Source organism: Carcharodon carcharias, chromosome 32 (assembly GCF_017639515.1).
Source record: "Carcharodon carcharias isolate sCarCar2 chromosome 32, sCarCar2.pri, whole genome shotgun sequence".
In the NCBI taxonomy this organism is placed as follows: domain Eukaryota; kingdom Metazoa; phylum Chordata; class Chondrichthyes; order Lamniformes; family Lamnidae; genus Carcharodon; species Carcharodon carcharias.
The window spans coordinates 30,157,257-30,183,377 of NC_054498.1; the positions used below are offsets into that span (position 1 = coordinate 30,157,257).

The 26,121-nt window shown below is 43.0% G+C and overlaps 1 protein-coding gene across 1 annotated transcript in view; it reads left to right on the forward strand.

Annotated features, from left to right (window-relative positions):
• The window catches only part of LOC121272055 (ras-related protein Rab-8B), a 226,311-nt gene that overhangs the window by 82,644 nt on the left and 117,546 nt on the right, over positions 1–26,121 (forward strand). Inside the window, exons 3-4 of the mRNA XM_041178464.1 lie at positions 14,283–14,343; positions 15,387–15,464. Of these exons, the coding sequence (XP_041034398.1) occupies positions 14,283–14,343; positions 15,387–15,464 (139 nt within the window). The remainder of the gene's footprint in view (positions 1–14,282; positions 14,344–15,386; positions 15,465–26,121) is intronic.

Consider the following 26,121-nt stretch of genomic DNA (forward strand, 5'->3'; position numbering starts at 1 on the left):
GAAGGCATCATTTGAACCATATACACATTTATTTAGCTTCCGGAGTGCCCCTTCTGAGTCTCGGTGGATGGAGAAACACTCCCCATTGAAGTCGGTGTCCCTGCAAAAAGGCAGCTTTAATATCAATTGACTTGCATTCCCGAGCTATAAAGATCTTCAGAATAACTTTTCCTGCCTTAGATGAATCTACTCTTATATCCTGATCAACCAGTTTTTCTTCAAACCCTCAAACCACTAGCCTGGCTTTAGCTTTATAAGCCCCATCAGGAAGCACCTTTTCCATGCAAATCCATCTCTGAGGCAAAGCTGGTTGTCTCCTAAATGGAACCTTTGTGTATACCACAAATTCTTTTCAACTGTGTAGTTCTTGCTGTTTGACATCCTTTATTAATTTATCGTCTAACTTGTTTGAAGCTACTAAGTCGTCTTGATCACATAGGCTCCTGCTTCTTGTAGCATTACTAGTCTGTGCCAGATTTCTTGATCTTAAGTTATGTCATTTATCCTGCCTTCTATCTGCTCCAGACTGTTATTGCTTGATCTCCCTCTCTGATTTATAGATGTTCTTTCAATAGCTTGCGATCGCTTCCTAGAGCGATGTTCACTCTCAGATCCACTGTCCGAATTGACACAACATTTCCGTGCCTTCCATTTTTGTACTTGGTGCTCCCAATCCATAGCCTTGACCTGCTCTTTATCTAGTACATTTAACTAGTTCTTGTATTTTCCAGTGACTTCTTTGCTTTACCTAAAATTATTGAATCCCTTCACTGGCTAGCCCCTTCTGGTAAGTATGCAACTTCACTGCCAGCTTTCGGCTGTTGTCCTCTGGGACAAATTGCCTCATCTTGTTCATCTGAGTTACGATGTCCACCTTCAGACACCCTATCAACCTCGGCAGCCTGGTCCTCAATCGTGCAATATATGGCTAGGAGAAGTACATGGTTCCTCATCACTTCCTATAACCCTTTCTGGACCCGTAAATTTGGAATCCGCGCCAACTTACCTTGACGAATGTACTCGAATGGCCTGGTTCCCATGCTGTAAAATGAGCGTTTTACCATCTTTACCTATAACCTTTCCACTCGTGAAGCCCTTCTCTTTCATAGTATACCATGTCTCCCTGATTGAAAATAGTTTCTGATGGTCGTACATTGTGTCTTAGAGTTAGCCAAATTCTTTCTGAACCTTCTAAACCAGCCCCTGTCCACTTTTCCATTACCTGATCCACAATTATTCTCTTTTTTTTTACTGTATATGATTGTTAAATGGCCAAACCTTGTGGCCAAATCTACAAAATGTAAAGTAAAAATGTTTTCTTTATCCCACTCCTTTAAATCCATTGCCACAAACCTCATTGAAATCCCTTAAGGGTAGACTCACTCTGGGCTGTGACAGTCCCTTCTATATTTCTTACATATATCACATCTATTGCTTATCACAGAATTTCACAGTGCAGAAGAGGCCCTTCGGCCCATCGAGTCGGCACCAACATGTGAGAAACACCTGACCTACCCACCTCAGCCCGTTTACTAGCCCTTGGCCCATAGCCTTGAATGTTATGACATGCCATTTTTTTTGCTTATCTCCTCTATGAGTTTAGTGTACTCTCCATCTCTTATTCCTGCATCCCTTAGCAAAATTTTTCATCTTTGGGAAGAAGGATGGGCAAATTACCAATGCAATTTTAGCATTATTAACATTTTGTCTTCTAAATTCCTATCCCCTAATGCTAATAGCACTTCTTTAATTTGCTTAGTAGAAAAGTTAGGTTTCATTAAAGGAATACAATAGTGTCCAGATTGTGTAAATTGCAAATCCACAGGTTTTCCAAATACAATAGCCTTGTTGTTTGCCATGTCCGGCTTCATTTGTGTTTGAATGCTGCTGGAAAGGAATGTTTTCCAAGGATTTTTTTTTAAGAGTGTCTGTCATTTATTCCAGCAGTGTGTGTCTTTCTGCAAATTTAACTCCTGTCATCAAAACTAGAAGCCTGTTCATAATCAATACTTTGGCACAGCCCTAGCAACTTAAATGCCAGCACTGATTGGAGAATTTCTGGATGGAATTTTTACAATCTTGCATATAGTCTACTGAATTCCATTATTTAACCTTCTATGGAACTATCCTCCAACTTTCTAAATTTGTCAAAACCTGACCACACTTCGTAGCCACTTAATAAGTACCCTTCCAGTGATCTTATCCATTAAAATCTAATAATGCTTCCAGATCTTCATCCATGTTTAAATGCTCAGGCTTCAACTCTGAAAATACTTTGCATATTAATTTGCTTTTGTATGGTAACTTAGGTGCCAAAGCCACTCTTTTTTTTCCCTTCGGCAGGGATATAATCAGTGTCCTCATAGTTATTCTTTCATTGCTCATAGGGTTCATTCTCAGAAAACACCGGTGGGTAATCATACCCCAAAACTCTATATTTTGATTAAGCCATTTGCCTAAGTTAGACCAAACCACCTCTTCTCAAAGTTAACTCCAAATTCAGACTTTTGCCTGAAGAAATCTTAGTTTCCAACCTTTTATTTATAAGCAAGAACCATTCTCTGATAAAGTCCAGTAGCTGCTTGACAATAAAGATAAAGGCCAAGACTGACTTCTTCAAACAGAGTTTTATTCTGATGCGTGAAACTCTCCAGGTTCCTTGTCTTACCTGTTTTCCCTTTTTATATATAGCAAATGTGTTATTTAGCTTGTTAACTAATACTTACCATTTCCTTTCCCAACATTGTGGACCCACACTTTTCCATTTCAAACTGAACATGAAATCCATTCATGTTATGATCGCTGTCACCTAGGGGCTCCTTTACCATGAGGTTATTGATTAATCTTGTTTCATTGCGCATTACCAGGTCTAGGATAGCCTGCTCCCTGGTTGGCACTAGAACGTGCTGCTCCAATAAATTGTTCCGAAATCACTCTGAACTCATTTTCCAGGCTACCTTTGATAATCTGATTTTCCCAATCTATATGCAGATTAAAGTCACCATGAATATTGTGGTACCTTTCTGACACACCCCATAACGTCTTCCTGTATGTTCTGTCCTACAGATAACTACTGTGACCATTACTATGTCTTATTTCTACCCAAAGTGATTCTACATAATGCTCTTTCAAACTAAGGCCTTCCCTTAGCACTGAACTAATTCCATCCTTAATTAACAGAACTTGCATTGAACAACTTCTGCTTAAACTAAACTCACTTCCTCCAAATCCAAGGGGTGTTGCCAGGGTACTGGCATGTGCCCTAGCTTTGCCTATCTCTCTGTGGGATATGTGGAACATTCCTTGTTCCAGCCCTGCTAGCTCCCTGCTGTGGTGTAATGGGGATAGTCTTTTCTGCAACAAAAACAAAATTACCTGGAAAAACTCAGCAGGTCTGGCAGCATCGGCGGAGAAGAAAAGAGTTGACATTTCGAGTTCTCATGATCCTTCAACAGTTCTGTTGAGAACAGCTCCCTTCTAGCACTAACACACAGGCATTGAAAACAGCTCCCTTCTAGCACTAACACCGAGGTATTGAAAACAGCTCCCTTCTAGCACTAACACACAGGCATTGAAAACAGCTCCCTTCTAGCACTAACACACAGGCATTGAAAACAGCTCCCTTCTAGCACTAACACACAGGCATTGAAAACAGCTCCCTTCTAGCACTAACACCGAGGTATTGAAAACAGCTCCCTTCTAGCACTAACACACAGGCATTGAAAACAGCTCCCTTCTAGCACTAACACACAGGCATTGAAAACAGCTCCCTTCTAGCACTAACACACAGGCATTGAAAACAGCTCCCTTCTAGCACTAACACACAGGCATTGAAAACAGCTCCCTTCTAGCACTAACACACAGGCATTGAAAACAGCTCCCTTCTAGCACTAACACACAGGCATTGAAAACAGCTCCCTTCTTGCACTAACACACAGGCATTGAAAACAGCTCCCTTCTAGCACTAACACCGAGGTATTGATAACAGCTCCCTTCTAGCACTAACACACAGGCATTGAAAACAGTTCCCTTCTAGCACTAACACACAGGCATTGAAAACAGCTCCCTTCTAGGACTAACACACAGACATTGAAAACAGCTCCCTTCTAGCACTAACACACAGGCATTGAAAACAGCTCCCTTCTAGCACTAACACACAGGCATTGAAAACAGCTCCCTTCTAGCACTAACACACAGGCATTGAAAACAGCTCCCTTCTAGCACTAACACACAGGCATTGAAAACAGCTCCCTTCTAGCACTAACACACAGGCATTGAAAACAGCTCCCTTCTAGCACTAACACACAGGCATTGAAAACAGCTCCCTCCACTGTCTCATCAGTAGGTTGCACATCTGTAAGCAAAAATTACATTTCTAATGCATTCCCTACAAACATGCTTTGCAATAAAGCTGTCCAATTTCCTTTGACCATTATAACGACGCAAAATACATTTCAACTCATTTCTGTCTGAATTTAGGCATCCGGTGAATATTTCTTGCCACGTCAAAACCAGAAGTTAAATCTGAGTCAACGCAAGTTTCTATGCTACTACCTGCCCATGTAATTGAAGCTTTTGGAATTCTCTGGAACTCCCGGCTTTTCATTTCTAATTTTTACATTTCTGTTTCTCATTCTCTTTGGAAGTCAAGTTCAAGTTTTCACATTTCCCTTTTTAATCTCTCTTTCGAGTTCTAATTTAAATTTTTGCCTCCCTCCCTCTTTTTTTTGCTTTTCCTAATCAAGTTTTTTCCTTTCTTTATCTAATTCTGGTTTCATTTACAGCTGAGTCCTAGCTAACTTCACTCGCGTGATATCAGGATTACTTTTATCGTCAAGGTTCAGGTGTTGCTCCAATACTTCAGCAATTTCTGCCTTTGTAACATTTTAAAGTTAACCATTGTTATCTGTTGCAAGACATTCACTGATAGGTCCTCTTTTCTGAGAAATGCTTCAGCAATAGACATAGCCCATGTTAGCTTTTCAATGAGGACAGCCAAAGCAGTTGTGAAATCTTGAACAAAAACAAAAATACCTGGAAAAACTCGGGTCTGACAGCCTCAGCCGAGAGAGATACAGTTGACGTTTCGAGTCCGTATGACCCTTCATCAGAACTAAGACATATGGAAATGAGATGAAATATAAGCTGGTAGAAGGGGAGCCCAATAGGAGGCCAGTGATAGGTGGAGGCCAAGAAGAGACTGCCAAAGATGTCATAGACAAAAGGACAAAGGGGTGTTGACAGTCGTGATATTATCTAAAGGATGTGCTATCGGGGACATCAAGGGAAGCAAGCTAGTGGCAGATGGCCCGAGTGTGGGTGGGGTGGGGGGAAGGGATCGAAATGGGCTAAAAGGTGGAGGTGAAACAATAGATCGAAATAAATTTAAAAATAGGAGGGAAAAGAAAAAAAATACGGTTATAAAAAAATTATGAATTATTGGGAAAAGGGAGATCGGAAAGGGGGTGGGGATGGAAGAGAAAGTTCATGATCTGAAATTGTTGAACACAATATTAAGTCCAGAAGACTCACTTGCACTTCCGTCAACTTAGTCTACTGCATTCGTTGCTCCCAATGCGGTCTCCTCTACATTGGAGAGACCAAATGCAGACTGAGTGACCGCTTTGCAGAACACCTTCGGTCTGACCGCAAGCATGACCCAGACCTCCCTGTTGCTTGCCATTTCAACACTCCACCCTGCTCTCATGCCCACATGTCCGTCCTTGGCCTGCTGCATTGTTCCAGTGAAGCTCAACCCAAACTGGAGGAACAGCACCTCATCTTCCGACTAGGCACTTTACAGTCTTCTGGATTTCCAGCATCCGCAGTATTTTGCTTTTATCATTGTTGTGAAATCTTGTTTGTTTAAACTCTAGCAAATTCTTGTTCCCAGCTTCTGGATTTGTATCCCGCTAGAGCCTCCAATTTGAGCTATCACTCACGGCGACTCAGATACTGAAGCAATCTGTGCCATATGCAGCCAGACCAGGACAATGTTCAGGCTTTGGCTAATAACTGCCAAGTAATATTCATGCCACGCAGTGTTAATACTTGAATTGTCAGAAACAAACTAAAAGCAACATGGACTAAACATTACTTAGGCAACTAATATTCTAAATTAGAGACAAGATGCCCCTTCCTCATGTTTTACTGTAACTGATAACCCCATGCAGCATATATGCAGCACGTTCACAGCAGAATGACAATCTTTATAGGAAACAGAATTACAATCTTTATAGGAAACAGAATTACAATCTTTATAGGAAACAGTCCACCGTCTCTAGCAGTCGTTGTGCATCTTGCTTTTTTGCTGACCTGTAATGTCGAATGACTGTTGAAAAACTTCTCTCTGTGGAAAATTTCCAAGCCAACTACTGGCAGCAGGGCCCACTCAGAGATTTCTCCTTGCAGGTTACCAGGGCAAAAAGTCCTTACTGTGCCACGTAATACATCTTTTTGACCAGAGACCATCCTCACTCCTGTGTTCTTCCTGGAAGCTCGCCGAGGACTTGCAGCCTTCTCTCTGCTGACCACATCACATCAGATGCAGCCTTTTGTCTCTGAGATGTCTCTCTCTCCCTCTTTTTCTTTATCTCTGTGTTTCTTTGTTTCTGTTGTTCTTACTGTGTTGCTCTTGCATATTCCCACCCGCCGGGCTGTCACCCCACCGGACTGTTTCCCCCGCCATCCTCGGCCGGACCATTGTGCCTTCAGAGACCGCATGTCTGACCACAGTGATTGCAGCAGCTCTTGCCTTTGTTTTCAGGGCTGATACATTTCAATACCTGTGGGCTTATCAAGTCCCTCCAGTTTGATGTTTTGCTGAACTCGTAGCAGTTTACATGACTCCATTCATTCCTCCATTTTCCCTGAAATAAAGAGAGAGTCCAAAACTTGATCATCTTATAAACCTTGTATTCGTAGCAGTGGGGATAGGCTATCAACAAATAATCACTATAAGCCCACTAACTCCCACAGCTTCCTCACACCCTTCCATTGTCTATTCCTCTGTCACCATCACATCTGTTCTGATGGTGCTGTTTTCCTCATCAGCGCTTTGATATAGCTTCCTTTCTCCTCAATACAGGACTCACACTTCTCCTCTAACCAGGGCTGACAGTTTCAAAATGTGTCCTTCCCATTTCACACACTCCCTCCCAGAACCATGATGGCCTTCTCTTAGCCCTCACATTTCACCCCGCCAGCCAATGGATCATCTTTGCCATCTCACCCCTAACACCACTTCCACTTCCCAGAGCAGACTTTCCGGCAAGCTCAGGGGATGCAAGATCTGCCTCTTACCCTCCTCTCTCCTGTCGATTCAGCCCGGGGACTGGGTGGGCAGGCAGTAAAATCAGGCACCATGATGGTGGTATGGTGCCCATCCCCTACCTACTTGTCACTGTTACTTTACCAGTGGCAGGGAGGTGCCAGGGAGCCTACCAGCCCTTAGAGCGATTGAGGCCACTTTTAAGGACCTCTTCCTGCCTCTGGTAGTTTACCAGTGCCGGTCACGCTGCCACAGAACGCTCCAAGTAGTTGGACCGTGCCGTACCACCTGTCCCTCGTGGAAAAATTTATGCAGAGAAACACCTTTGACCACAAGTCCATCAGGCAGTGGTCGGCACGTAACGTCTTAAAGGCCCTGCGGGAAAAGGAGAGGCTGCATCCTGTGGGATGGTTCCCTGAGCAGACTGACAAAGTCATTTGACAGAATACCTCATCACCAGAACTTTCCAACAAGCACCAAGACGTAGCTTGGCTGGTGGTGAGAAAAGCCCTCCCCGTCAGATCCTTCCTACACACCAGGAGTCTCACCCCCTCTGCACGTTGCCCTCGAGGTGGCTGTGGTGGGGAAGAGACCGTTGTTCACCTCCTTGTGGATTGTGCCTTTGCAAAGAAGGTCTGGAGAGAGATGCAGTGGTTGCTGTCGAGGTTCATCCCGAGCAGTTCTGTGACACAGGACTCTGTGCTTTACGGGCTGTCCCCAGGGACACACACCGAGACAAACATCAACTGCAGCTGGAGGATCATCAACTCGGTGACAGATGCTCTTTGGTCTGCCCGTAACTTGTTGGTCTTCCAGTGCAAAGTGTTGTCCCCTGCTGAGTGTTGCAGACTGGCACATTCCAAGGTCCAGGACTATGTGCTGAGGGACGCACTAAAGCTTGGGGCAGCCGCTGCAAAGGTGCAATGGGGAAAGGTTGCTGTCTAAGACCTTTCTGCCATAGTGCATCGAGGGGCTGGGAACTGCAAAGAGCCCCTCGGGCTGTACAGCTCAAAATAAATGTCTGCCAATGATTGTAATATTCATTGTTTGTACTGATACACCTTGTGATTCATGTTGTAAAAGTTGAACCTGATTGTATTTTTGTGATGGTGATTTTGAAATGGTTTGAAATGTTGTTGAAGATTTATGAATAAAGTATATTTTTGCAAAAAAAAAGTTTACCAGCGCTGGGGATGGCAGCCTCAGTCTCGCCTGAGCCAATTAACTGTTACATATCAGCCTGGTGCTTCCCTGACTTTTAGGCTGGAAGGCAGGGTCACTATCAATGTAACATTCATCCTTTTGTTCTTTTTCCACCCAGCCCCCTCTTTAACTAAAGCCTGTTAGGTTTTTAACTATTCCCTCTTTGCACTTTGCTCAAGCAATATCAAATTCATTTGAAGGCAATATATGGGATCACCAGATTATGATTGGGAATTCCACATTCTAACCACCCTGTGTGCATGTTTATTTTAAAAATTGCTAACTTGTTCATTATTCTTTTTTGTTGGTTACCTGACAGCTTTCCTTTGTGGTGACCACTGTTATTAAGCTGTTACTTTATCATTACCTATTCCAAAGACCAAGGAAGTTATTTCCAAAAGACAAGTTAATACTCAACTATCATCAAGGAAACAGATAACCAGATCATTATTATGTTGCTGTTTGTGAGAACTTTGTGTGCAAAATGGCACCATGTTTCCTACAACAGTGACAACATCCCAAAAAAAGAATGTATTAGCCATTTGTGATATTCTGAAACATGAAAGGCACTGTATAGTGCATGTATCACTTTTTTCTTTTACTCAGTTTTAGTAGGAGGAAAATATTTTTCTAGCAATAATCCCTGGTGACATACAAAAAAAATACATTTCCATCTTTATATGTTGTGTGTGTATGCTATGTAAGCTTGCCATATGTGGACATTGTAACATTTAAGGTACAGAGTGTTCTACTTATTATATTTGTTCCTGTTTGTACCCTCTTGGAGTGTTTTGATAATCACCAGATCCGTTCAAAGGTCGGTGAAGAGTCAGTTTGAACCAGTCAGCCAAGAAGTGTCCAAGAGGTAAGGGACAAGGGATGGAGTTAAGAAAAGGAGACACAGTCTCCAATTAAAGAGCGAGCTGTGGGGAGCAGACTTTGTGAAGTGGATTCGGGAGAAGCTCTGATAATTGAAGAGTCCTTAAGGTCTGAGAAGGCAGCTGAAGGCTGATGACTCTGTGCTGCACCTCTGGGACCGTGGTGTTCTGTTTGGCACGACCAAAGAACTGAAATTGTATTTGTAAGTTGATGCTTGACTGTACTCAAAATCCAGGGGCACATAATCTCGGGAGGTGAGGTTGAAACCCTGTGAGGTGGGCCATTGCTGAAGCTGCTCAAGTGGGAGCAACTTTTGGAGAGAATTCCAAGGTGAGATCTTCAAAGGTGAAGATTGGAAACCTTTGTAAGAAAGACAAAAGTTTGTGAGAATGGTTGGCTCACAGTGTGATTTACGCCTGGGTGGCTTGTTGAGAAATTCCTGGAATTCGTTTTGGTTGCATCTGTTATTTATTGTGCAGTATGGTGTGTTTGACCACAATCTGCCTGTGAATTCACATATACTGCATGCTGAACTCTGAATGCTAGATTATAAAATAGCTAATGTAAATTGTTTTATCTTTCTAACCTTGTGTAGTAAAATTTATTTTTGTTTGTTCAAAACTCATGGAATCTTGTCTTTATTCAGTTAGTAAGCATCTTGAATCTCAAACTTTGTCTGCTTTAAACAAAATGTTATTGGCCCTGAACCGAATCTCAGCGACAGCTTGAGGTCTGGCCAAAGATCATAACATCCTTTCGATTACAAAGTTGATCACAGTACTTCAAGTGCAACCTAATACTATGTGCAAGTTTAACATTGGTTTCTTGCTATTGTATTCCGTGCCTCTAGATCCAGAACCAAAGATTCCAATTGCCTTTCTTGTGACCTGATTTGACTTTCTGCTACCTTTTAACGACCTATGTACCTGCACACCGAGTTCCCCCTGCTGCCTCAATGGTTCTAGACCTTGTGCCAAAATTGCTCTTAATTAAGAGTTATAATCACCAGTGATCAGAGATAAACTGTTAGTCATTATTTCATAGAATACTGATGGACAAATACTTGCACCTTAAGCTGTTGGCCAAGAAATGTAATACCTCAAACACACAGCCTCCATTTGAACTAATTCCAGGTCAGTTAAACTGGCCTGGTACTGTAGGCAACTCAACAACTGAGCAGTGCTTTGAAGTAAGTAACCTAAGATAACTTCTATTACGAAGTTGGAATAAAATCCAGAAATATCCCTACTTTGTCACTGCGATGGGCCAAAGAGAGGGTGGTTTAGTGGTATGACTTATTGGGACAAATTAATTAAACTGCCCCCAGCTATTTGGGGCACGTTATCCTGGAGAAAGTTTTAAAAAAAAAAAGGTGTAGATCTTCAGCTGAAACAGGCACAGTCAACTAGTCATTCAGGAGCAATAGGACCAGGCTATATGTGAAGAAATGTAATGAGTAGGCTTAATCTTTTGGGATCGCTGGAATAGTTCTGTAATTGACTGAGAGGGTGGTGAATGTCATGGTCTTTAAGATGGAAGTGTAAAGGTGTGAAAGTGTTTTTCAGTGCTGTAATTGTCAGAATTGTGCAGAATAGAATAGAAGAGAATATAGCCATTTAGCATATGAGATATATTGGTACCAGTGTACAAATTTGACTCGTGAACACATTGGGCCAACGGGCCCAGAGTCACAGGGAGGTAGGGGAACTCCAGGTTGGCATCAGTTGTTTAAGCTGAGACTTCCCCACTGCATTCCTATTAGTAGCTGGATAATTGAACACATGATGGGAGCACAGGAAGATGCGATTCCATTGTCTTTTTTAAAATTCATTAGGGGATGTGGGTGTCACTGTCTGGGCCAGCATTTATTGCCCATCCCTAACTGCCCTTGAGAAGGTGGTGGTGAACTGCCGCCTTGAGCCGCTCCAGTCCATGTGGTGTTAGGGAGGGAGTTCCAGGATTTTGACCCAGCGATAATGAAGGAACGGTGGTATATTTCCAAATCAAGAGGGGAACTTGCAGGTGGTCGTGTTCCCATGTTTCTGCTGCCCTTGTCCTTTTACATGGTAGCAGTTGTAGGTTTGGAAGGTGCTGTTTATGGAGCTTTGGTGAGTTCCTACAGTGCATCTTGTAGATGGTACACACTGCTGCTACTGTGCCCCAGTGGTGGAGGGAGTGAATGTTTGTGGATGGGGTGCCAATCAAGCGGGCTGCTTTGCCCTAGATAGTGTCAAGCTTCTTGAGTGTTGTGGGAGCTGCACTCGCCTAGGCAAGCCGAGAGTATTCCATCACACTACTGATCTGTGGCTGGTAGATGATGGATCTCTTTACTAACATCTGGCAGCTTGTGCCAAAATTGGGAAAGCTGTCTCACAGACAAGTCAAGCAACAGCCTGATGTAGTCATACACTCAGAATCACAACTTACAAATAACATTCCAGGCACCACCATCACCATCCCTGAACATGTCCTGCCCCACCGGCAGGATAGACCCAGCAGACGTGGCGGCACAGTGGTATACAGTCAGGAGGGAGTTGCCCTGAGAGTCCTCAACATCGACTCCAGACCCTATGAAGTCTCATGGCATCAAGTCAAACATACTTGACCTCATCTTCATCAACCTGTCTGCCGCAGATATACCTGTTCATGACAGTACTATTAAGAGTGATCACTGCATAATTCTTGTGGAAGTGAGTAACTCATTTCCTGACTCCCCAAAGCCTGTCCACCATCTATAAGGGACAAATCAGGAGTGTGATGGAATACTCCCCACTTGTCTGGATGAGTGCAGCTCCCACGACCACTACCATCTAGAAGGACAAGGGAAGCAGATAGATGGGGACACCACCACCTGGAAGTTCCCCTCCAAGTCATTCACCATCCTGAGATATATACACATTTGAAAGGCTAAAAGTTGCAAAAGCTATCTTCTACTTAAATGTTCACAATAAGTACACAGTCCAAGTAAACCAATAGACGGCCTGTGGGCAGGCACACCGCACTCTGAAACCAAGTGACAGATACTTGTAGGAATTATACAGTAAATGGCAGAACCCTTAAGTGCATCAACGAGCAGAGGGATCTGGGTGTGCAGGTCCACAGGTCACTGAAAGTGGCAACACAGGTGGATAAGGTCGTCAGGAAGGAGGATGGCATGCTTGCCTTCATCGACAGGGGTATTGAGTATAAAAGCTGGAAAGTCATGCTGCAGCTGTATAGAACCTTGGTTAGGCCACACTTGGAATATTGCGTGCAATTCTGGTCACCACACTACCAGAAGGATGTGGAGGCATTGGAGAGGGTGCAGAGGAGGTTTCTGACCAGGCCTCTGACCTGCTGTTGAAGCCACAGTATTTTTATGGCTAGTCCAGTTCAATTTCTAGTCAATGGTAACCCCCAGGATGTTGATAGAGGTGGACTCAGCTATGGTGTGCCATTGAATGTCAAAGGGTGATAGTTGGATTCTCTCTTGTTGGAGATGGTCATTGCCTGGCATTCATGTGGCAGGAATGTTATTTGCCACTTGTCAGCCCAAGCCTGGGTATTGTCCAGGTCTTGCTGCATTTAGACAGGGACTGCTTCAGTATCTGAGGAGATGTGACTGGTGCTGAACATTGTGCAATCATCAGTGAACATGCCCACTTCTGACCCTATGATGGATGGAAGGTCTTTGATGAAGCAGCTGAAGATGGTTGGGCTGAGGAACTCCTACAGTGATGTCCTGGAGCTGAGATGATTGACTTCCAGAAACCACAAGCAACTTCTTTTGTACTAGTCATGACTCCACCTAGAAGAGAGTTTTCCCCCTGATTCCCATTGATTCCAGTTTTGATAGGGCTTCTTGATGCCACATTCGGTCAAATGCAGTTGTGATGTCAAGGGTAGTCACTGTCACCTCATGCCTTGAGCTCAGCTCTTTTGCCCATGTTTGAACCAGGGGTCTAATGAAGTCAGGAGTGACCCTGGTGGAACCCAAACTGGGCATCAGTGAGCAGGTTATTGCTAAGCAAGTGCCACTTGATAGCATTTGCTGATCCCTTCCATCACTTTACTGATGATGGAGAGTAGACTGATGGGGTAGTAATTAGATGGATTGGGTTTGTCCTGCTTTTTGTGTACAGGACATACTTGGGCAATTTTTCACGTTGCAGGGTAAATGTCAGTGCTGTAACTGTACTGGAACAGCTTAGCAAGTTCTGAAGCACAAGGCTTCATTACTATTGCTGGAATATTGTCAGGGCCAATAGCGTTTGCTGTATCCAGTGCCTTCAGCTATTTCTTGATATCATGTGGAGGAATTGAATTGGCTGAAGACTGGCATCTCTGATTATGGGAGCCTCTGGAGAGGCTGAGATGGATCATCCACTCGGCACTTCTGGCAAATGCTTCAGCCTTATCTTTTGCACTGATGTGCTGGGCTCCCCCATCATTGAGGATGGGGATATTTGTGGAGCCACCTCCTCCAATGAGTTGTTTAATTGTCCACCACCATTCACTACTGTGGCAGGACTGCAGAGCTTAGATCTAATCTGTTGGTTGTGGAATAGCTTAGCTCTGTCTTTCATTTGCTGCTTATGCTGTTTGGCACGCAGGTAGCCCTGTGCTGTAGCTTCACCATGCTGACACCTCATTTTTAGGTATGCCTGGTGCTGCTTCTGGAATACCCTCTTGCACTCTTCATTGAACCAGGGTTGATCCCCTGGCTTGATTTTAATGGTAGAGTTGGGGATATGCCAGGCCATGAGGTTACAGATTTGTGGTTGAGTATAACTCTGCTGCTACTGATGGCCCATAGCACCTCTGGATGCCTGGTCTTGAGTTACTAGACCTGTTCAATCTATCTCATTTAGCATGGTGGTGATGCCACACAACAATGTTTCTATAATGGTTGATAAACTCTATTCTCAATTTATCCACTTTTTCATTTAAGGGACACAGCAGGTCAAGAAAGATTCCGTACCATCACAACAGCATATTACAGAGGAGCTATGGTAAGCATATACAGCCTGCTGGATTCTGAATTAGCTTCTACTCACAAAAATATAATTTCAAATTAAGTTATTTTTGAGTTTTAGCCTAACAGGAAACATTAAACCACTTTCCACTGTTTGGTTATTTTTTTCAAAAGTGTTACCATCCCATTCTGAGTGTCCAGTTCATCTGAGCTCTGTCATGGTTAAAATACTCCATAATTGCACTGAACAATAGTTTATCTGCCTGGTGCATGTGATGAAACTCATCACTTTCTGACGATTCCTGGGCAGGACAGCACATAACAGCCAAGCAGCTTAATGCAAGGAAAGAAAGCACAGTCCACATGCTTGTTGCAACGGCCCTGGTAAATATGTGAATTTATTTTTGGGTTGGACATACCTTCCCCCTCCTAATGCGTGTGGGGGGTGCGGGGGGAGGAAGTGTGATGGCACAATTCAAAATTCAGCATCTGGTCACACATGTCTTGATGCCTTTCTGCTGGGAAGGTGCAAGTTTATGCCTGTGTTTCTGTACATTTCATTTAGCTGACTATCTAATGGAGGTCACTGTGTAATGCAGGTAATCTATTCTTTTCTACCCTCCAGTAGCAGCTAGTTATTGAATGGAATTTGCAGAGCTCTAGAATGGGCTGTCTGCTAGGTTTTTTAAATGGGAGGTAACATTCACTTCATTAAAAATTGTGTACAATTTTCTTTTTGATTAGGTTTTTTCACTAACCTTTGTTAGTGGAATGGCTGCACTTTACAGGGGCTGAAAGTAAACTGCAGACTTTCCAAATAAACATTTCTCTATGAATCTGCTCTTACTTGTCTCTATACTGCTATGTGTACAACTATTCCATCCCTAAATCTCTCTACTTTTCTGCCCTCTTTTTACGGCTCCTTAAAGCCAAACTCTTAGACCTGTCTGAATATTTCCTAATGTGGCTCGGTGTCACCTTGGGACATTTTACTGTATGAATGCCATATCGTGATTTTAGATGGAAGAAGCAGAGTAGAAATGTATAATCTGTGCCATCTGATTTGTCATTTGTTTCCAGGGAATAATGTTGGTGTATGACATCACAAATGAAAAGTCTTTCGACAATATAAAGAACTGGATAAGAAATATTGAAGAGGTGAGCGTGTGCTTTATTAAAGGCATTAAGATTTGTCAACATTAATCAGATGGTTAATGCATTTTCCAGGTTTCCACAGGTGAGTTAACGCATTTTGAGTTTAACTGTTGAATCATTTTTAATGCCATTGGGATGGTTATTATCAGTGAATGGAGAAATGGTTTTAAAATGGTGAGCATTCATTTAAATGAAATGGATTGATGGGCATTGAGGACCATGCTGTTATTTACATCTATGATTCCTAGCTACGAATCAAACCCATACTGATTGCACGATGCATCAGGCCTTTCATGAAATCAGTTGCTCGAGTTTGAGAATCAATGGCATAAAATGGCAAATAAATTTCTATTTCCACTACAGGGACAGCTGGTTTGAAAAATTCCAGTTCTGGGCCTGCAATACTAAGGTGCAAATTGGAAGGAACTTTTCTCAGTTTTTGGCCTCTGCTTTTTAAGGGAAAATAGATTGAATCGTGGAGTGTGATCTCCAAAACACTGGTTTTTAAAAAAAAACACGGTTCCATGTAATAGTAATTCCATGTACTGTTGGGTTACTCCACGACGACCATGTGGTTAAACTTGAGTTTGTCATGTCAGTTTTTTTTAATGCCAGGCCAGGTATCGGTGTATTGGGTTGGCAGGACGCTGCTTTGCGCCTGCTTCATGCCACTAAGCCAATGCAAACACCATTTCAGATGTAAATCTGCATCCTGTAGTCCAGTGTGGTGGGGAATATCTGATTTGGGATTGGTAAAAAGTGACATTTTATTCGATCACTCGTGATAAAGAATCTTTTTTTATTCTTTCGTGGGATGTGTGCATTGCTGGTTAGGCCAGCATTTTTATTGCCCATCCCTAACTGCCCTTGAGAAGGTGGTGGTGAGCTGCCATCTTGAACTACTGCAGTCCATGTGGTGTAGCACCCAAAGTGCTGTTGGGAAGGGAGTTCTAGGATTTTGAACCAGTGACAGTGAAGGAACTTCATAACTGACAATAACCAAATGACAATGAAAATTCCATTAGATAAAAATAGAATTTGGTTTATTCAATAGTGTCCCTATTTACTTGATGCTAACATTGGACACAGTGAAGAAGCTTTCAATTTCATCACATTAACACCCTAAGTTTGACACAGAGCTTCCTCCTGGTGAGGAGGAAGGAGCTGGCTCCCCTTTTTATTCAGCCCCCTTGGTTGGTCACAACAAAGGTTTGTTTAAAATTCTTTCCCCATGGATACCTTTCCCAATCCAAATCCAACTTTCTACAAGGAGCCAATTTAACCAGACTTTCTTGAGTAAAAGAAAGAGTAACTATGTTAGTTACTAAAGCCTGAGGAAATGTAATAAAGAGCTGACACACACGCAACCATGCTCATGCACGCAACCACAGATGCACATGTCAGCAATGAGAGAGTTGAGAGTCCAAACAAAAGTTTAAAAAGAATGTACAAATCAGTTATGATGATCCTAGCTGATGTTAATACCTGACAATCCAGATCTCAGGGTGGAACCAAGCTTGATGGGCCCTAAGTTTTATTTTTTGTTTAGCTACGTGGAGAGTCATAGGAGTCAGCTGATGAACTTTTAATAAAAGAATAAAACATTTATTAAACAAGAAAAAAGTGAACTATATTACAATTCTCCTTTACCCACAACTATACCTTTACAGATATATACACAGTTGTAAGGTTAAAAGTTGCAAAAGCTATCTTCTACTTAAATGTTCACAATAAGTACACAGTCCAAGTAAACCAATAGACGGCCTGTGGACAGGCACACTGTACTCTTAAACCAAGTGACAGATACTTGTAGGAATTATACAGTAAATGGCAGAACCCTTAAGTACATCGACGGGCAGAGGGATCTGGGTGTACAGGTCCACAGGTCACTGAAAGTGGTAACACAGGTGGATAAGGTAGTCAGGAAGGCAGATGCCATGCTTGCCTTCATCGGTAGGGCTTTTGAGTATAAAAGCTGGGAAGTCATGTATAGAACCTTGGTTAGGCCACACTTGGAGTATTGCGTGCAGTTCTGGTCACCACATTACCAGAAGGATATGGAGGCGTTGGAGAGGGTGCAGAGGAGGTTTACCAGGTTGCTGCCTGGTCTGGAGGTTATTAGCTATGAGGAGAGGTTGGAGAAACTCGGATTGTTCTCACTACAGCGACGGAGTTTGAGGGGCGACTTGATAGAAATTTACAAAATTATGAGTGGCATGGACAGAGTAGATAGTCAGAAGCTTTTTCGCAGGGTGGAAGAGTCAATTACTAGGGGACATAGATTTAAGGTGAGAGGAGAAAACTTTAGAGGAGATGTGTGGGGCAAGTTTTTTACACAGAGGGTAGTGAGTGTCTGGAATTTGCTGCCAGAGGAGGTGGTCGAAGCAGGTACGATAGTGGTGTTTAAGAGGCAGCTTGACAAATACATGAATAGGATGGGAATAGAGGGATATGGACCCCGGAAGTGCAAAATGTTTTAGTTTGAAGGCAATATGATCGACGCAGGCTTGGAGGGCTGAAGGGCCTGTTCCTGTGCTGTACTTTTTGTACTTTGTTCTTTGTTCTATGCCACCCCAAACAGGTGCTATGGATCTCTTCTCAACTCCCTGCAGACGCTTGTCACACTGTGAGCCAACCAGTCTTGCTGAACTCCGTCTTTAACATGAGAGTTTCCAATCCCCACCCTCGAACTTGCTCCGCAATGTCTTCCACAAAAGTCCACCTCCAGGGTTTTGAACTCTCCTTCCAATGTTCCTCTCCCCTGGATCACCAAGTGCATTCAGGCTTTCTTCTATGCACTTTCTCTCTCTGATGCAGCTGTGCTAACAGAACACCACTGCTTCACATGCCCATAGTAGAGAGTTACCCTCCTTCAGCTGTCTCCTTTAACCTCTGGCTTCTCGCAAGCCTATATTGCTTTAAACCTGCTTCCTGCAGCTTTCTTCCCTGTAAGCTTGCTGGTTGGAGCCTTCCTCTCTGTTCCTTACTTTCACTTCCACAGAACAGGACTTCTTCCAGACTCCGGTTCTTCCTTTGACTAGAAAGTCTTGGGACCCCTCCTTTCTGTCTCACTCCTCAGTTCTTTTGGGAAAGCTGCTCTCTCTGCAGTTCCCTCTCTCAGTATCCAGTCTGTCTGGAATCCTGGCTTCAGCTTTAGTTTGGGACTTGCTTTCTGTCCCTCTGTAATGCTGCGTCTGTTGGCAATGCCTTTCAACCTTGGAGCATACATGAACCAACGACCCTCAAACTGAATTGAAACTACTTTCCTGTCTCTGTGGCACCTCCTGTTGCTAGGCAACAGCACAGTTTTGATTCTACCGTGTTTGTTTTACCTTCCCTTCAAGAATCATAAAATCTCATTACAATGCAGGCATCTTTTTAAAGTGAAATTGAAACTGAATTTCCCCTTTTTCTTAACACAAATACAGAAACACATCAAATTTCATTCCTAACACACATACGTACATATATAACTTATAAGCTATCTCTCTTTCCTAACACAGTCCCTTGGGCTTGTCCGTGAGGAGTAAATGTGGTATGTTGCTGCCATTAGGTTAGATGATTTTGGTGGAGCTGACTTTGGCTAATTTGCAGTCTGTTGGAGATGCTTGTTGGCTTGTCCCAGAGGGAGAGGGGACCTGGTTATCTCTGCAGAGTTAACTGGTGAGGCTGTCCTGTTTGTTGCCTGTCTGTGTTAAAACACACTTGTCACCAAGCAAGAGAGAAGAGATCTTTCTTGCTTCTTTGTTTTTCAGCTGTCACTGTTATGATATGGCAAGTGGTATTTGCCAGGCTAAGCAAACCCCAAAGGGAAACTTGGCTAGGCTATCAAAGTGAGTTTGCAATTTGTATTTATTCTGAGAAGGTTTGTGCACTGAAGTCAGAAGTAATGAGTCCACTACCACCTTTAGAGATTTTAAAGATTAAATTAAAACGTTATTGACAAAAGAAAAGAACACTTAAACACACAAGGTTACAGTTTAACAGTTACATTTAGTTTTAAACAGTTCTCCCAAGATTTCTACTTAACTAGACTACACATCCCTTTCAGGCTACAGTCCAAATAATTTCTTAATTTATAAAACATCAATCAATATTACCACAAGCACCTACTGTTGCTATAAGGGAGGTATTTCACAGTTTCTTTCTCCCTCTCACTCGACGATGGAACTCTAAGGCTTTTAACAAACTGCAGTGGTGATGTTGAGAATGGCACTAAGCAGGAAATTAGAGATGCATGCACTAAAGCAATATCTGTAATTATGGGTGACTTTTAATCTGCATATAGATTGGGCAAATCAAATTAGTAACAATACCGTAGAGGAGGAATTCCTGGAGTGTATATGGGATGTTTTTCTGGGCCAATACGTTGAGGAACCAACGAGAGAACAGGCCATCCTAGACTGGGTATTGTGTAATGAGAAAGGAATAATTGGCAATCTAGTTGTGTGAGGCCCCTTGGGGAATGAGCGACCATAATATGATAGAATTCTTCATCAAGATGAAGAGTGACGTAGCTGATTCAGGACTATAGTCCTGAATCTTAATAAAGGAAACTTAATAAAGGATACTAATGGTATGAGGCGCGAGTTGGCTATGATGGATTGGGAAATGTTACTAAAAGGGATGACGGTGGATAGGCAATGGCAAACATTCAAAGAGCGCATGGGTGAACTGCAACAATTGTTTATTCTTGTCTGGCGCAAAAGTAACAGGAAAAGTGGCCAAACCATGGCTTACCAGGGAAATTAGAGATAGTATTAGATCCAAGGAAGGGGCATACAAATTGGCCAGAAAAAACAACAGACCTGAGGATTGGGAGCAGTTTAGAATTCAGCAAAGGAGGACCAAGGGATTGGTTAAGAAGGAGAAAATAGAGTACGAGAGTAAGCTTGCGGGGAACATAAAAATTGATTGTAAAAATTTCTGTAGGTATGTGAAGAGAAAAAGGTTGGTAAAGACAAATGTAGGTCCCTTACAATCAGAAACAGGGGAATTTATGAGAAACAAAGAAATGACTGACCAACTAAATACTTACTTTGGTTCTGTCATCACAAAGGAGGACACTAATAACTTAACAGAAATGCTGAGGAACACAGGGTTTAGTGAGAAGGAGGAACTGAAAGAAATCAGTATTAGTAGGGAAATGGTGTTGGGGAAATTGATGGGATTGAAGGCCGATAAATCCCCAGGGCCTGATAATCTACATCCCAGAGGAGTTAAGGAAGTGGCACTGGAAATAGTGGATGCATTGGTGGTCATCTTCCAAGATTCTATAGACTCTGGGACAGTTCCTACAGATTGGAGGGTAGCTAATGTAACCCCACTATTTAAAAAGGGAGGTAGAGAGAAAATAGAGAATTATAGTCAGCCTGACATCAGTAGTGAGGAAAATTCTAGAGTCCATTATAAAAGATTTAGTAGCTGAGCATGTGGAAAACAGTGGCAGAATCGGACAGAGTCAGCATGGATTTACGAAAGGGATATCATGCTTGACAAATCTTGTGGAATTTTTCAAGGATGTAACTAGTAGAGTTGATGAGGGGGAGCCAGTGGATGTGGTTTATTTGGATTTTCAGAAGGCTTTCGACAAAGTCCCACATAAGAGATTAGCATGTAAAATTAAAGCCCATGGGATTGGGGGTAGTGTATTGAGATGGATAGAAAACTGATTGGCAGTCAGGAAATACAGAAACAGGTCTTTTTCCAATGGCAGGCAGTGACTAGAGGGGTACCGCAGGGATCGGTTCTGGGACCCCAGCTATTCACAATATATATTCATGATTTAGATGAGAGAACTAAATGTAATATCTCCAAATTTGCAGATGACACAAAGCTGGGTGGGAGGGTGAGCTGTGAGGAGGATGCAGAGATGCTTCAGTGTGATTTGGACAAGCTGAGTGAGTGTAGCTATTGCAAAATAATGTGGATAAATGTGAGGTTATCCACTTTGGTGGCAAAAACGGAAGGCAGATTATTATCTGAATCGCTATAAATTGAGAGAGGAGAATGTGCAACGAGACCTGGGTGTCCTTGTACACCAGTCACTGAAGGTAAGCATGCAGGTGCAGCAGGCGGTAAAGAAGGCAAACGGTATGTTGGCTTTCATAGCCAGAGGATTCGAGTACAGGAGTAGGGATGTCTTGCTGCAATTGTACAGGGCCTTGGTGAGACCACACCTGGAATATTGTGTGCAGTTTTGGTCTCCTTATCTGAGGAAGGATGTTCTTGCTATAGAGGGAGTGCAGCGAAGGTTTACCAGACTGATTCCTGGGATGGCGGGACTGACATATGAGGAGAGATTGAGTTGGTTAGGATTATATTCGTTGGAGTTCAGAAGAATGAGGGGGGAATCTCACAGAAACCTATAAAATTCTAACAGGACTAGACAGGGTAGATGCAGGAAGGATGTTCCCGATGGTGGGGGAGTCCAGAACCAGGGGTCACAGTCTGAGGATATGGGGTAGACCATTTAGGACTGAGATGAGGAGAAATTTCTTCACCCAGAGAGTGGTGAGCCTGTGGAATTCGCTACCACAGAAAGTAGTTGAGGCCAAAACATTGTATGTTTTCAAGAAGGAGTTAGATATAGCTCTTGGGGCGAAAGGGATCAAAGGGCATGGGGAGAAAGCGGGCGCAGGCTATTGAGTTGGATGATCAGCCATGATAATGAATGGCGGAGCAGGCTCGAAGGGCCGAATGGCCTACTCCTGCTCCTAGTTTCTATGTTTCTAACACAACCTTGCTTTCTGGAACAGCAAGTTTCTCCAGAGTGGCGAGAGGCTTTTTCACAGGTCTGTTTCACACAGTGCACCTTTCAAGGTCTCATATGGCCACTCCCCATATAGCTTTCCATCTATCTTTCAATATATTTCCTTCCTTTTGATCTGTAAACCCCATTGTTTCAACCTTTCTTTGGAAGTTACTTTTTCCAGAATATAAAAATCTTTCATGTTGTCATTAAGGACAGTACTTCCGGGAAAAATAAACTTAATAATGTTGTCTTACTTATCTTGCCAGTTGTAAACACCCTATCATTACCTTTTGAAAATCAAACAACCTCTCAACTTGTCTAAAAATGTAAATTCCATTCACAGTTTATCTGCTGAGATTTCCTCCTAGCTTACCCATCTCCATTTCAAATGCCTGTTTTGATGATTCAAATCTTTGCAGTCTGAGACTTTGCAGTTTAACTAAACTAGATGCTCACACATTACCCTGCTTCAGTATCCCAGAGTAATATTAAGTGAATAAATATCTACTTTACACAGTATTTGGCCAGTTTTTAACCCATTTTCCCTGTATTCCTGGGAGGGGGAATAGGCATATCTTCCACACACATGTCAAAACTTCTTAACACATTCTAACGCTGTGGACATCGCTTGCTAGGCCAGCATTTATTGCCCATCACTAATTGGTGCTGGTGAGCTGCCTTCTTGAACTGCTGCAGTCTCTGTGGATGTTGATAGTGGGGGATTCGGTGATGGGGGATGCCATTGAATGTCAAGGGGCGATGGTTAGAACCTCTCTTGTTGGAGAGGGTCATTGCCTGGCAATTTTGTAACATGAATACTTGTCAGCCAGGCCAGGATATTGTCTGGGTCTTGCTGCATTTGGACATGGACTGCTTCAGTATCTGAGAAATCATGAATGGTGTGGAACGTTGTGAATCATCAGCGAACATCTGACCTTATGATGGAAGGAAGGTGATTGATGAAGCAGCTGAAGATGGTTGGGCTGAGGACACTACCCTGAGGAACTCCTGCAGTGATGTCCTGGAGCTGAGATGACTGACCTCCAACAACCACAACCATCTTCCTTTGTGCTAGGTATGACTCCAACAGTGGAGAATTTTCCCCTGATTCCCACTGACTCCAGTTTTGCTAGGGCTCCTTGATACCACACTCAGTCAAATGCTGCCTTGATGTCAAGGGCAGTCACTCTCACCTCACCTCTGGAGTTCATGTCTTTTGTCCATGTTTGAACCAAGGCTGTAATGAGGTCAGGAGCTGAGTGGCCCTGGTGGAACCCAAACTGAGCATCAGTGAGCAGGTTATTGCTAAGCAAGTGCCGCTTGATAGTACTGTTGCTGACCCCTTCCATCACTTTACTGATGATGGAGAGTAGACTGATGGGGCGGTAATGGGCCGGGTTGGATTTGTCCTGCTTTTTGTGTACAGGACACACCTGGGCAATTTTTCACATAGCCCGGTAGGTGCCAGTGTTGTAGCTGTACTGGAACAACTTGGCTAGGGGCGTGGCAAGTTCTGGAGCACAAGTCTTCAGTACTATTGCCGGGATATTGTCAGGGCCCATAGCCTTTACAGTATCCAGTGCCATCAGCTGTTTCTTGATATCACATGGAGTGAATCAAATTGGCTGAAGACTGGCATTCATTGTCTCCACAACACAGCAACAAAGCTGAGCCTTTTGCATTTTCCATACTTTCTTTCAAATATCGCTGTTTGAAGTGGGCCTTGACACCTCTTCAGGTACAAAATTTCATGTTCTCAGGACAGGTCCGTCAGTATAATCCACGTAGGAATTTTCTAGAAAGTGGTCACTTTACAGTATCAGCCGTCTTTCGATCAGTGTATTTACATGCATTTGTTTAAAAAAAAACACACAGGTCTTCCTAAAAATTTCAATATGTCCATAGGCAGTTGGTCAAGCTGTATCCTACTTTTGTGACAGTATTAAAGAAATGTGGTTTGATCATCATCTCTTCCACTGACCAGTTTAGTGACTGCCATTCCCCTTGCTGGCATGGTCGTTTAGAATTTGTCTTAACTTCACTGTCTTCAAATTTCAGGAGACGTAAGTGGCATTTTATTTATATAGATGCATCACAGCTTAAAATCCACACGTAACAGAATGATTCAAATAGTGCTGCTCAGGCCTTCTCTTACCACTTTCAGATCATCTACTAAATGAAAGCCAATTCTATTTTAACACATTTTCATTTGCTGCATTGATTGTTTATTTGCATCCAAAAAGCATTGGGAAATATTTATAACACAGTCCGCTCAGTCCTTGCTGCTTGCTGCACTCAGGGAAAAAAGGAACAAGACTAGACCATTCAGCCCCTTGAGCCTGTTCCTCAATCTCTTCAATCCATAATTTTCTCCAATTTACAAACTTAAATCCTGTTTGCACCAGCTGTCTTGTGATAGGAATATGAACTAAATGGGCATGAGCTACAGGGGAAGAATCTGAGGGTGTTGGTGGATAGTTCACTGAAACTCTCTGCGATTGTATAACAATGTAAGAAAAACTGGATCTTAGGACTTTTTGCCAGAGCACAGATCCCTGGAGTTGCTGGAGTGGCCACAGTATGTAATTCTGGCCAACGTGTTAAGCAAGGATATGAATTGCAGCACAGAATGAGGCACCAGAACTCTTCAGTTAGTGGAGTGTTGAGCCTTGCACAAAAGAGCTCCAGAGTCAATTCTTCACCAGAATAAGCAAGCACAGTATTTAAAATTCTGAGGTAAATAAATAAATTGAACATGCAGTCAGCATTGGGAATCTTCCAAACTAATTTACAGGGCAGAGTTTTACCCTTCCCGATTAGGAAGCTGACCACCGCCCACGCTTGGGCCCGGAAGGCAGGTTCAAGCCGGTGGACCAGGTAAGGTCGGCCCAGCACGAAACACGAGCAGCAGCGCTCAGCGTGGCCTGGGCAGGCGAGGGGCAGAGTGCGAGCAGGGTGAGCGTGACCTTTGCGCATGCACGCGAGCGCGCTACATAATTACCCTGAGGCAGAGAGTTGCCTTGGAGGTGAACTGATTTAAAAAAAAAACCATCAGGTTGGACAGGCAGTGAAAAATTTCTTTTAATTAACCTTTTAATGGCTTTAATAATTGTTGGCAGGTGTGCTGCCGACTCCAATGCGCTCCCATCAACTGAAATGTTGCGCGAGTGTGTGTGTTGACATCAGGCCACATGCCTGACATCATCCCACATGCCTGACATCATCCCACATGCCTGACATCATCCCGCGTCATTTTCTGCTTGGACCGGGTGTGCACCCACACGCCTGGTTAAAAGTTTTACCCACTGGTTTGGCTTCATATCTAACCTGTGAAATTCAAAGTTTGATAGGGCTTTAATGTATTTAGGCCTGATGTTGGTAACGTTACTGCTACTAAACAGCAAAGCAAAGATACAATGTGGTGAATGAGCATTTGTTTTAATGTTATGAGTTGGTGGAAGGAGCTGATTCCATTTTGATTTTGTAATGGCACATGGTACAACATGAGCTGTGATGCATGGTTAAGTTTGCTACTGAGCAATTGTTTAAGTTTAAAGCTCATTTTTCTCAACACTGCAACATAGTGATATTGAAGGCAAAATCATGAAACCTTTTTGCATAAAAATTGAAAACACTAAATTTTTTGTTGGAGGGGCCAAGAGAGGGAAGGGGAAAAGAGAGAGAGAGAATGGTTTTGGGAAAAGAGAGAGAGAGAGAATGGTTTTGGGAAAAGAGAGAGAGAGAGAGAGAATGGTTTTGGGAAAAGAGAGAGAGAATGGTTTCGGGAAAAGAGAGAGAGAGAATGGTTTTGGGAAAAGAGAGAGGGAGAATGGTTTGCTGTCACCCCGGTGTAGAAAGAGAGAATGGTTTGCTGTCACCTCATTGGTGTAGAGAGAGAGAGAATGG